At 49.5% G+C, this 13027-nt stretch overlaps 1 protein-coding gene across 1 annotated transcript; it reads right to left on the bottom strand.

The window, feature by feature from the left end:
• Positions 1-625: 625 nt before the first annotated feature.
• On the bottom strand, positions 626-12804 carry CDT1 (chromatin licensing and DNA replication factor 1). The gene is made up of 10 exons (XM_053399996.1): positions 12317-12804; positions 11372-11518; positions 10093-10340; positions 9039-9233; positions 6900-7048; positions 6314-6399; positions 5393-5581; positions 4311-4451; positions 2848-3049; positions 626-1512 (listed from the first exon to the last, which is right to left on the bottom strand). Exons 1-10 carry the CDS (start codon positions 12686-12688, stop codon positions 1349-1351), a joined length of 1893 nt encoding a protein of 630 aa, XP_053255971.1. The 5' UTR covers positions 12689-12804; the 3' UTR covers positions 626-1348.
• Positions 12805-13027: the final 223 nt, after the last annotated feature.

Here is a 13027-nt window from a genome sequence, read left to right as displayed (position 1 = left end):
CAGGGACCGCAATTCAAGGGCCCCATTTAGCTCCCAAATCCATGGATTGCCTAACAGGGTGAACTATAATTAATTTAATAGGTTTAAGGCAAATAAGTCACAACAGCAGTTTGCACAGCAGCTGTCTCGGCATCTGCTAAAGGAAAGAGCCAAAAAAATAAAGGAAGGGGAAGAGATGAGGTCACATGCAGTCACAAGGAAGTCCCTTTACTGGCAGATAGATTCCCTGGTTCCATGTGCGAGATTGTAGAGCCGTACAATGGGCTGGGCCAGCCTTTCCCAACCTCAGGGTCCCAGGTGGTTGGGCTACAAATCCCATAATCCTTAACCAGCCGGGATCTGTGGTCAGGGAAGATGGGAGCTGTAAGTCCAACATCTGGGGAAAGGTTGAGACAGGGTGCCCTAGGGCATGCAAAATCAAGTCACAACCACACCATACATTACAAACACATGACTCCCCCCCCCCAAAGATCATGGGAACTGTAGTTTACCACTGAGCTAGAACCCCTGTACCCTTAACAAACTACAGTTCCCAGCATTCTTTGGGGCAAGTGTAGTACGTTAAATGTATGGTGGACCTGTGACCTCAGGCTCAAGCGAAATTGCAGAAATCCACCACCGCTGCTCTTGGCTCAATCCCTTTTACTGAAGCTAAGAGACAAAAATGTCAACTAAATGGCTTGACCAGTTAAAAATCACTCATTTCAAGCTCCTCCTGATCAATAAATAGTTATTGCTAAGGTTCATATACAAGTTACGTTTTACAACCAATTTTTTTTTAAAGTACTTTTAATGTCCTCTATCTACCAAGTCTTGGAGGAACTGAAACTCCCTTTGTGGAAAAAGGCAGCTCCCACCCGTTCCTGCCAGATGAGGGAATGGAAATGCTAGTCATGAAAGGAGTAATAGCTTTGTGGTCCTGCAGCGTCATTCTCTATTTCTGTTCAGCAAATCTGGCAAGTGGGAAAGCGGTGCTGACAAAGAACTTTTTTAATGCACGAAGGCGAAAAGTTTGGTACTTTGTTGTGATGTGCCAATCAAACTGAATTTCTTGGTTTGTATGTGCTGCCCTCTTGTGGCCTTACAGAACAGTAACAGCTACACAGGCACCAGGATGGCACTTAGAAAACGAGGAGGGAAGGAAGGAAGGAGAGGTGCCATATCCTCTTAATTCTGAAAAAGCCACAATATTCACATTTTGCTCACATTCATGCATCAGCTGCAAGGAGAGAAAATGACACACACGTCTCTGGCCATCGGGGTCCTTTCCCAAGAGAGATTGCGCCAACAGGCACACAATGATGACGCTGAGCCTAAGGCATGATCTCCCCCCATCCTGCAGCATGGATTAGAGCCTTTCCTCTTCCTTTGCCCTTGCGGCCAGTCTCTCCGTGACAATGTTGAGGTCCACACTTTTGTCCAGCTTGATGTACGTTTCTTGCCGGATGGGGAGAACGCTCACCCAGTCGGGCAGCAGCTCTGAGAGGAGACGAAGGTGCTTTTCTGTCTCTCCTGCAGGGACAGAGGAAGAGTTTCAGACAGAGCACTGTGCCATCTGATTCTTTTCTCACTTAACAGCTTTTGTTTAGTGAGAACAGAAAGCCTCTGTCTCTCATAGGGATACCCACTATAAATGACTCCATGGTGGTTAAATCACCACTGAAAACATGGCAGGGAAAGGGCTCTTTGCATGCAGATGGTTGCACGATTAATCCTCTTAACAACTCCTCTTAAAAAGATATGCAGCTTTTTTTTGTTAGAGGGCACATTCCCAGGGCTCTGTGTATAGTAAGATGGAGGCACATGGTGGCAGAGGGTGGTGCCAGGGACGACAAAAAAAGTTTTCTAGACTAGCGATCACGCTGCTTCAGATTGGAATACCTAGCCCAACTGGGTTTGATGGGGTTACCCTCAAGTGTACGGAACATTATTTTTTGTGTAAACACAACAGACCAATTCATACACTGTTACAGTGGAAGCTGATCTTTTCCTATAAGGTGTTTTTTCTTACACAGCTGGGAGGTAAACAACTTCGCCCCAAGCCATGCAAACAGCAGAGCATTGCTTTGTAAGTCAAGTACCGTATTTTTCGCTCTATAACACGCACCCGACCATAACACGCACATAGTTTTTAGAGGAGGAAAATCCGTAGGCATGCCACCAGTAAGCATTCCCTCCATAACACGCACAGACATTTCCCCTTACTTTTTAGGAGGAAAAAAGTGAGTGTTATGGTGCAAAAAATACGGTATTTAAAGACCAATTAAGCTGAAACTTTGATCTCAAACTTGCCTCCCACAGGAGGCAGTGATAGCCAGCAACTCGGATGGCTTTAAAAGAGGATTAGACTAACTCATGGAGGACAAGGCTACACCCTGCCTCCAATGTTAAGAGACATTAGGTCTCTGAATACCAGGCTGCTGGGAATCGCAGGTGGGCAGAGCACTGTTGCACTCCTGTCCAGCTTGCAGGCTTCCAACAGGCATCTGGTTGGCCACTGGGGGAATAGGATGCTCGGTTAGATGGGCCACTTGCCTGACCCAGCAGGCCAGTTCCTATGCTCCTAAAATACAGCCTGTTCTAGTTGTTCTGAAACTTCATAGAAAGAGGGGGACACACTTTTTAAAATGGCTGGGGGAAATTAGAAAATAAACAGGAAGGAACAAACCCTGATGGGGTGGAAGAATGGAGCAGATTCAGGTGTTGGGAGCCAACTAAAATGAGGCATGATGGGAACTATAGTTCCCATCCAAGGGGCACAGCTTCCCCATCTCTGTCTGGAGACAACACATCACCCCCTCCTCTCCCTCTCAAAGCTCGCCAGGTGTGCCCTCTTCCTCCCCTTACCAAACGTCATGAGGGACCGGTAGCTGGCCATCATCCGCTGGCACGCCACCTCCATGGGCAGCGCCTGCTTCTTCTCCGCCACAAAGACGTTGCGCAGGACCCGCGCCATCTCCGGCAGACGCGACAGCATGTCCAGGCGCCGCTCCTGCTGCGGGTTCCGCACCATCAGCGCCTGCAGCTTTTGAACTTCCTTGGCTCTGACCTGAGAGAGAGAGAAAGGGGGAGAGGTGGCGGCGTCAGAAGGGATCAACCCTGATAGCTTCTGCGTGCAAAGCAGATGCTCTGCTGGAACTGAGCTATGCATCCTTTAGAATTCTAAGTGTGCATCTTGTCTGCGGCAAGGAAAGGGGGTGGGTAGGGCAGGGCAAAGAGCGTTGCAAAAAGAACAAGGAGTGAGTCTGTGTGGGAAGGGGAAGAATATAAGAAGAGCCCGCAGGATCAGGCCATCTAGCCCAGCAGCCTGTTCTGAGTGGCCAACCAGATGCCCCCAGTGGGAATCCCACAAGCAGGGCCCAAGCACAAGGGCACTCTCCCATCTTGCAGTTTCCAGCAACTTGCACTCAAAGGTGCCACCCTAATACAATTAATAATAATAATAATAATAATAATAATAATAATAATAATAATTTTTAATTTATACCCCACCCATCTGGCTGAGTTTCCCCAGCCACTCTGGGCGGCTCTCAATCAAGTGTTAAAAACAGTACAGCATTAAATATTAAAAACTTCCCTGAACAGGGCTGCCTTCAGATGTCTTCTGAATGTCAGGTAGTTGTTTATCTCTTTGATATCTGATGGGAGGGCGTTCCACAGGGCAGGCGCCACTACTGAGAAGGCCCTCTGCCTGGTTCCCTGTAGCCTCACTTCTCGCAATGAGGGAACTGCCAGAAGGCCCTCGGTGCTGGACCTCAGCGTCCGGGCAGAATGATGAGGGTGGAGACGCTCCTTCAGGTATACAGGACCGAGGCCATTTAGGGCTTTAAAGGTCAGCACCAACACTTTGAACTGTGCTCGGAAACTACTACTACTTACTAAACTAAAATAAAAAACAAAATAAAAGTAATAGTACAGTGGTACCTTGGGTTAAGTACTTAATTCGTTCCGGAGGTCCGTACTTGAAACTGTTCTTAACCTGAAGCACCACTTTAGCTAATGGGGCCTCCTGCTGCTGCCGCGCCACTGGAGCACGATTTCTGTTCTTATCCTGAAGCAAAGTTCTTAACCTGGAGCACTATTTCTAGGTTAGCGGAGTCTGTTACCTGAAGCGTATGTAACCCGAGGTACCACTGTAATAGTAATGGTAATGATGCATGAGGTGGAGCAGGTCAGTGGCCCTGCCCCATCTGCAAACCCCCTTTCTGACTCTGGATGTTGCGACCTGGAGTTCCCTACTTTACAAACCAAGAACAAAGGAGACCCACATCCCAGAAGCCTGCCAGGTGAGGAGACGGCAAGGCACTCACCCTCTCCAACAAGGACTGCGACACCCCTTTCAGGCTGCTGGGGGTGCCAGTCGGAGCTGGCGGGGGTGGCTGAGGGGACTCCGGCACAGAGGGGCTGGTTTCGGCGGTCCTCAGAGCCAGATTGGCCAGCGCCTTCTCCATCTGTTGTTGGGTGTGGCAGAAAGAGAGAGAGAGCAGGTGGATCAGTCATCAGTAGCAGTTTTTCTCACCTGGCAAGCAAAGGAGTCTTGCGTAGCTGAAAAGCAGTTGCGATGCCATGCGTAACAGTGAACTGATAAGCTCCTGAACAATTTTTCGCCCCCATCATGCACAAACAGCCCATTCAAGTGAAATGCAGGTGGTTGAGGCAGCAGAAGACCTCTCGCTCCCTCTTCCCCAGCACAGTAATCAATAAGCAACTTTATCTAGCCACAGGCTTTCCCTCTCTAGTACCAAATCCCAACTTTTGGACCCCTCCCTTTTTGGGGGGGGGGAGAGGAAAGAAAGCTGCTAGGGGCTGGCATTAAGGCCAAAATAAAAACAAGTCCAAAGAAAAAATTGGCCAACTTCTGACTGCAGGGAAAGAGTCAATAGTCACACAAGAAGGCAGACCCATCACAATTGTTCCTATTTCGATGGTCAAGATCCACTCATAATAAATTCAGGGTATCAGTAAAAAATTATATAAAATATTCCTTACAAATTTAGTACACAGAAATTCAAAGTATTAGCATACAAATATGGCGCCTTCCTCAATATGAAGCATCTCCTATCCCAAGATTGTCAGGTGAGGTTGCAGTTGCGGCATCACTGGGGCATACCCAGTTGGCAGCAACCTACGACAGGGCCTCTTTGGTGGTGGCTCTCCATTTGTGGAATTCCTTCCACAAGGAATTCCATCTGACGGCTGAAAGAAGCTGCTCCTGGCAACCTTGGCTAACTGTTTGCAAGAAGGCTTTATAAAAAAAATTGATGTTGTTGACAGGTTTGCTGCCCTGGGGGCTCCTTTGCAAGGAAGAACAGGATATAAAATGGAAATAATAATAGCTAAGTCGAAGAGTTCCACCCACACGCAGAGGGCCTTCTCCTTTGGCCAGCTTTACCTTGGGCGTCATCAGGCTGCGAGCCTTGGCCAGCACCTCTTGAGCAGTCGTGATTTTGTCCACCTGCGGGGGCTGAGGCACCTCCGCAGGGACAATGTCAGGCACGTCGTCCACATTGAACCGGGGATGCCACCTTGTCAGTTTGTCTTCCGGCACCACCATCGGAGGGTTGAGAGACGCCAAGAAAGTCTGCGGAAAGTTAGCACAGGGGAGGTGATGACTGACTATGCCTGATATAGCACCCAGACCAGCACCTGATAACGTATAGCAAGGTTGTCCCAAACTTGAGTCTCCAGCTGCTTTTGGGCTACAACTCCCATCAGGACTAGTGGTCAGGGATGAGGGGAACTGTAGCCCAGAAACATCTGGAGACCCAGGTTTGGGAAACCCTGATGTGAAGCAACCCTCCATAGGAGGTATTTTCTCATTGACATGGCAAAGGCAGGAACGAGCCATGGTGGAGACAACAGGTGGGAGGGGGAAGGGCCAGATGAAGACCTTCAGAGGTCCTAGGCACTGACAAGATGATGGTGGCCCCATATGCAATTCAAAACGAGGACGATACTAAACCGTAAAATAAAATTGTATTTTTCAAGAGCTTGCAGAAATGTGTGTGCATATTATGTCTTGTGCAAGCCATGACGGGATCTGCTTTCTTCACATTCTTTTGGTCTACGTTAGTAGACATTAGTTGTCGTTGTCCCCAGTTTAGGTGGGGATAAGTAATAAGAAGAGAACAGGAAAACTGGGGAAGACTGTGGAGTGTAAGATGCCTGAAAGGCCTGATTCTTTGGTGGTGGTGTTGTTTTGAACTGTCAAATTCTTCCCCAAGCTTCTCATGCTTTGCTGGTGTATGAGCTTAGCCTGCTTACTGGGTAAATCCAGCACTTTTGGGGGTGGGTGGGGGGAGAAGAGACTTGCCTTGTGGTGCCCTTTTACGATGTTAACCAAGTTCCTGCCAAATATTTTCCGACGCTGCATCAGGTGCGATGCCGACAGCTTCTCTCCTGAAACAAAAAAAATGAAGGGTGACGGGCCACATCTCCCTCTTGCTCCCTCTGAAACTGCTGTTCCCTTCTACCTTTGAGTTGGGCTGGAGGCGGGCACATGCCAGTGGTGGGTGGAGCCAGAGGCAAAAGTGGGCGGAGCAACTAAGTGGCATAGGCTGGTGTATACACACTCCTCTCTCCATCCTCCTCCCAAGGCAAGCAAGAGGCACCATTGTCAGGAACAAACAGGGTGCAGCCCAAAGAGACTCCCAAGGGCCAGAAACAGGGGCCTGGAGAGCCACACCGGGTCCCCGGGACCAATGTTGCCTTACTGTAAAGAAGTGGTCCTACAATGACACACACTGGGGTGGTTCTTTGGCAGCCCAGCACAAACGTCTTCAAGTTTGGTCTCTAGTACATTTCAAAGGGTGTGGCAGGAAACGTACAATGAAGTGTACCTGCCCACTTTCCCCCCGAGCTCATAGGAGCTTCCTTTGCGAATGCCGCACGGGACCCACCTGCCTCTAGCACGGGTTCGATCGTCAGCTGGTAGTCGCCTCTCTTCTGACCGGGAGTGCCAAAGGTGGGAATGTTCTTCTCCTGGCGCATGATGTACGAAGCTGGATACACAGCTTTGATCTGACCCAGGTTCCGTTCTTCAAATTGCCTGCAGACAGGCAGGGAGAACATCAGCACCCACGATCTTGCACGCGATCAGAAGTTTATAAATGATCAGATAAATAAAACATAATCAACCCTTCTGCGACTGAGCATCCCATTAAGATGGTGGCACCCTCAAAATGAGGACCAGGAGAGTCTTGAGGTTCTTGGGTCTGGCAGACAGATACAAGGCATGCAAAGTAGGTTTGCACCCGTGATATCGTCGTTAAGTTATTAACCACCTTCTATACAATCATCTCAAGGCGACGTACTGTTAAAACCAGCAAGCAAACAAAAAAACATTTAGAGACACAAAAAACAGCAGATAAATTTAAAACAAGATGAAAACCGTCCAAAATAGACAGTGATGGCAAATACCCATTGGTCCAGCTGGGAAAGGCTGATGGAACAAATACAATGGTACCTCGGGTTAAGAACTTAATTCGTTCTGGAGGTCTGTTCTTAACCTGAACCTGTTCTTAACCTGAAGCACCACTTTAGCTAATGGGGCCTCCCACTGCTGCCGCGCGATTTCTGTTCTCATCCTGAAGCAAAGTTCTTAATCCGAGGTTCTATTTCTGGGTTAGCAGAGTCTGTAACCTGAAGCGTCTATAACCTGAAGTGTCTGTCACCCGAGGTACCACTGTAACGATAAGAGTTGGAAGAGAGCCCAAGGGTCATCTAGTCCAACCCCCTGCAATGCAGGAATCACAACTAACATGTCTTCAGTTGTTCTCAGAAAGTGCAGACAGAGGGCGCCTGCTGAATCTCAACAGGAATGCTATTCCACGGAACAGGGGCAGCCACACTAAAAGCCCCGCTCCAAGCTGCTATGGGACAAACCTCTGAGGATCTTGGGGACTTGCCCAAGAAACTTACCAAGCAATCTGCTGGGTGTATAAGGGAGAAGGCAGTCTCTCTCTCTCAAGTAACCTGACCCGGAGCTGTATAGGGCCTTGTGCGTTACTACCAACACCATGAGGACTAAAAGCTTGAATCAAAAGTGGTCCAGAGTATCCACCTAGCCCAGCACTTTTATATCTGCCTGCCAGAAGTCTTCAAGCAGAAGAAAGAGGTATTCTGACTCTAGCTGTGGAGGTTCCAACACCATTTATCACTGCCAAGAGCTCTCAAGACCTGTTACCCAGCTTCCATGATTTTATCTAGTCAAGGGAATGGGAAACCTTTGCAGGGTTGTGGGGGCGCATGTGACAGTGGTAGACAAGGGTCGGGGCAAAAGTGAGCAGGGCAACAGCTGTAACTCTTAACTTTGAGCAGTAGGGGGCAGTCCAACCTCCTCACCAAAAGCCAGAGGCTTCTACAGCCCCTCGCATCCATTCAAGCGACCGAGCAGCATGGCCACAGTTTAATGCAGGGGTAGGCAACCTAAGGCCCAAGGGCTGGATGTGGCCCAATTGCCTTCTAAATCCAGCCGGCAGACAGTCCAGGAATCAGCGTGTTTTTACATGAGTAGAATGTGTGCTTTTATTTAAAATGCATCTCTGGGTTATTTGTGGAGCATAGGAATTTGGGACAGTGGACTGGCCCACGGCTGAAAAAGGTTGCTGGCCCCTGGTTTAATGGGTCCTCAAAGCACTGTGGGCACAGAGCAGGTTTGGGGAGGGTGTGCGGCACTGGAAGCGTACTGGGGGCCAACCAGCTGATGACAACCCCCTGTGAGCTGAACTTCTTTGGTTCGCCACTCATTGCATGAAGTACTATTGCTTTCTGCTCAGGGAAGGCCATCAATTTTATTACGTGTCAAGTAATTAACATCAGGGGGGAAACCACCAGCCCAGAAGGGAATTCTGGTCTACCACTGTGTTACAAAGGCTGCTCTCATCTTCACTCTGTTATTCCCAATTGGCATCCTGGGCAGAATTACTAGCTTGCCAGGTGGAGAGATAGTCACTCTCTCTGCCTCTCCGGACTGACTGCTCACAGGCAACTGCCTCCCGCGCTCCCTGCCCACCCCAGGTGAAAGGGTGAGCTCTCACCTGTGCATCATATCCTGGATGCCTTGCTTGACCTTGGCAAAGGTCACCGTCTCCGAGCGGTTGAAAAGCATCCCCACGATGGTGTCCATGCTGCGGAACATCTCAGCCAGCACCTTGTACTTGTAAGGCAGCGCAAGTCCCGGGGGGACGTCCTGGGCGAGGTTGTGGAAGCGCTGGAAGGCTGGAGCCTTCGCACTGGGAAGATGGGGAGAATAAAATAATCAGGTATTTCCGTCACACGGCAGCACGATGTCACCTTAGCTCTCACACAGGTAGTTGTCGGCGCAGGTTTTGGATGATAGTTGCAAGCATTTAAGAGGAGCACATCCATTTTCACATCTGCTGTACGAGTTACTGAGGGGCACCTTTCTAGTGGATCAAAAATATTTTTAAATCAATTTATTGGCTGGGCGTTGCAATCCTAATTATTGACTGGGATATCCAACCATCCTGCAGACTCAAACAGTAGGAGACGCCCAGCTCTGCTTAGGATTGGGTTGTTTGATGGCCTCGAACAGGGATGGCTCACTTGTTGCTGCCCAGACGTTACTAGACTCCCACCAATCCCAGCCAGCGAGGCCAATAATCTCTAGGGGAAATAGCAGTCATATAACAATTGGGGTGGGCACAAGCTAACCACCCTAAACTCAATCAATCAATCAATCAATCACTCTATTATGGCCAATAACCAGAAAGGAACTTTGTACAAATATATAACATACAAAACAAAATAGAAAATGATAGCAATCAAACTATTAGTATAACTGTTGTACTATAGAACACCAGACACAGAAAATAAATTTATAAATTTGCTAAAATTAATCCTTGCAGAATTTTACATGCAGCAGCACAATATTACACACAAAGAAGAAAGATGGATGAGTACTGATATGCTAAAAGTAAAAAGGCATCAAATGCAACCTATCACCCTGGGAATTTCCAAAAAAAGGGGTCAATGTCCTAAGACCCCTAATCTAGAAAATCGCAATGTCTCCTCTCACCTGACACCTGATTTCATCACCAAGGCCAACCCCTCAGAAAGCTCTTCCCCTACCTGGTCTCTGCTGTTGGCTCAGGATTGCTTTCGCCCAGCTGGAGTTGAGGGAGGTTCCTCAGTTTCTCCTTCTCAGCCTCTTTCCTCTTGCTGATTTTGGATTCCAGCAGCCGAGCCCGTTTTAATCTGCTCTTTATGTCACCGTCAGCCTCTGAGGAGCTGGCTGGCAAAGTGACTTTCTGTGCCAGGGCCCGGATCTTCGCCAGACGACCGCTCAGCTCCGCCAACTTCTCCTTAGACACCATCTCCTGTTTGGAAGGAGAGAAATCTCAGCTAGGGAGATTCCTGCCTTATTCACATAGGGAAGGAAAGGGCAAAAACGCCCTCTCTCTGCCAGAGACCCTGGAGAGGGACTGCCATTCAGAGTAGACAGCAGTGGCCTGAACAGGCTAATAGTTTGAGCTGCTATAAGGCAGCTTCCTATGTTCCTTTGTACAGGCGACCCACCTTTTTGAAATCTAAATATCCAGCAGACAATCCTTTTAAGTAATCTCTACAGTTTGGTACGTGCCAGTGGCAAGCGGCAACCAGTGGCGAGGTAAGCAACTGAATGGCCTGTGAGCATCACAGACTCCATCAGACTGCCAGCCCTCAATCATTATGGTTTCAATTCTTAAGCAAACTTAGCACAGCTCTGCAGCAGTGCTGCATCTTTCCTTAATCTCGCAACTCTGAAGTAGTCAGTGTTAGAAACTGAGATATGAAAGCTAGAAGCTAAATAGCACCTTAAACCTGGGTTACAGGCGAAACAACAGAATGTCTCAGCACCCATTTTTTAAAACAAGAATACAAAGCTGAAAATGAATGAAGAGCAGCTAAAATATTATGTTCATTTTTCACAGGGTCCAGTCCTTCCCCTGCCCACCCCTCTAATATTCTTAAGAGGGTCTCTTCTCCAGTCTTCAGAGAGTAGCTGGAAGTGGGGAGGCAGAAAAAGCTCCTCCTTTCCTTCCACTCTGCAGTTTTAATCTGAAATCTTAGGCACAGTACTGCGCCCAGAACTCAGAAACTGCTCGCACTAATGAAATTCCCTGTTGCAAAATGCGCCTAGAACAATGGGAGTTTTGAACACAGGAAGCAGTGTTGGGCCATTAGAATCTGGAGCCACTGAACCCAGTCAATGTGTATGCTAATGACAAAGGGTGCTGTGGCAGTTCAGAGGCTATCAGGTTTACTGAGCTGTGCAAGCTTCAGGAGGCAGCAGAATGCTATGTCAGATGTTTAGAGATGGTGGCCTATACAATCCAAAGGCCACCCCCCCTTCCTCTCCAAGACTCACCTTCTCTACCGGCACTACGCCAGGCTGCACTGTGGTCTCCAGCTGCAGACCTGGTGAAAGAGTCACATTGGCCAAATCCTTTGCCTTTTTATCCAGACTGGAGGGGCTGGGTACCCCAAGGGCTGTGGGGGAAGCAAAGCCTGGGACCTGAAACAGAAGCACTCCAGTCAGAATTGGCAACACATCTCCTTTCAGAATACCAGTTGCTTAAGGGAGCTGAGTATGTAGCCTGAAGAAGAGAAGGCTGAGAGTTGACATGATGGCCAGCTTCAAATATCTGAAGGGCTGTCACATGCAATAAGGAGCAGGCTTGTTTTCTGCTGCTCCAGAGTGTGGGAACCAAACCAATGGATTCAAATTACAACTGAACACAGTATTCCAAGTTTTCTAACCACATTGGGTTCTCACTGTAATATCTTACTAAAAACCCATATTCCCTCCTTGGTCAGTCCCCACCAATTCAAACCCTATTAATGCATGTCAAGGGGATTATTATTTTTTACTCCCAATGTACACCACTTTACATATATTTTGCTCTGAGCCCCATTTTAATGCCAATTTCAGAAGTATTCTTTTTCCCGTTTTTGGGCACAGTGAATAACAAGGCCTCTACACTACGACAACTTAATAGCACCGCCATATTCAGGAACAGTCTACCTCAACCATCCAAGACACTGCAGACAACCAACGTGGGAATGGCATGGCCATCTGCCGGGCTCAGGTCTGACCCCACAGGACACTTCCCTAGAAAGGTGCCTGCTGCCATGTCGCCTCAGAGCTCACACCCGGGAAGTATCAAGAAAACCCGAAGGGGCGGGCCCATTCACACAACCCCGACTTCCACCCTTTCCCACTACACAACAAGGCTCCGGGCAACTAATCCGGATTAAAGACGCTCGAAGTCAGAGCGCGCGGTCCTGCTTCCCCTCCTTTCGGGTCACTCACCGCCTCCCCTTTTTCCTCCGCGGGCATCACCAGCGTCTTCCGGGCGGTGCCCTTCGCACCGAGACGGCGGCGGCCTTGGGCAGAGACCGGCGCGAGCTCCGCCTCGGGCTCCGGCCTGCGCCTTTTCCTGCTGCTGCTGGGCAGCGCGGGCTGCGGGCAGCTGGAGCCGAGCGGGGTGCGAGGAGGCTCCAAGAGGCCCGGCCCCGTCTCTTCCTCCTCCTGCTGCTGCTCCTTCTTCTTCTCGGGCTTGCCGGCATCCAGGGGCTCGGGGGCACCATCAGCTTGTACCTTCCGGCGCTTGGCGCTCAAGCTGCCCGCCGCGGGGCCCTTCTTGTTCTGCGCGAAGAAATCGGTGACCCGGAGCTGCGCCATGGCGTCCACGTGGCCGCTTCGTCTCCCGATGGAACCTTCCGAGCCCGGCTTGCTACTCAGCGTTCCATCCGGCGGCAACAAAGTATCCGACTTTCGCGGGCTTGGCCTAAGCCCCGCCCCTTAGCTTGGTTCCTTTCCCGCGCTGGCGCGGACGAGCTCTTAAAGGCGCCGCGTAGCTTTTCCCGCCTCCATTGCATGCAGAGACCTGCGGGGTCAGACCTGAGCCCGGCGAAGCAGAACTAGAAAGGCGGCACTTCTTCTTTTTTTCTGTAGAAGCGGGGGAACCTGTAGTCCTCAGAGTACTGTTGAACTGCAACTCCCACCATCTCCGGCCATTGG

This window comes from Podarcis raffonei, chromosome 8 (assembly GCF_027172205.1).
Source record: "Podarcis raffonei isolate rPodRaf1 chromosome 8, rPodRaf1.pri, whole genome shotgun sequence".
Classification (NCBI taxonomy): domain Eukaryota; kingdom Metazoa; phylum Chordata; class Lepidosauria; order Squamata; family Lacertidae; genus Podarcis; species Podarcis raffonei.
Note: the sequence above shows the minus strand (reverse complement) of the source record. Positions and strands in the feature narration are given on the sequence as shown.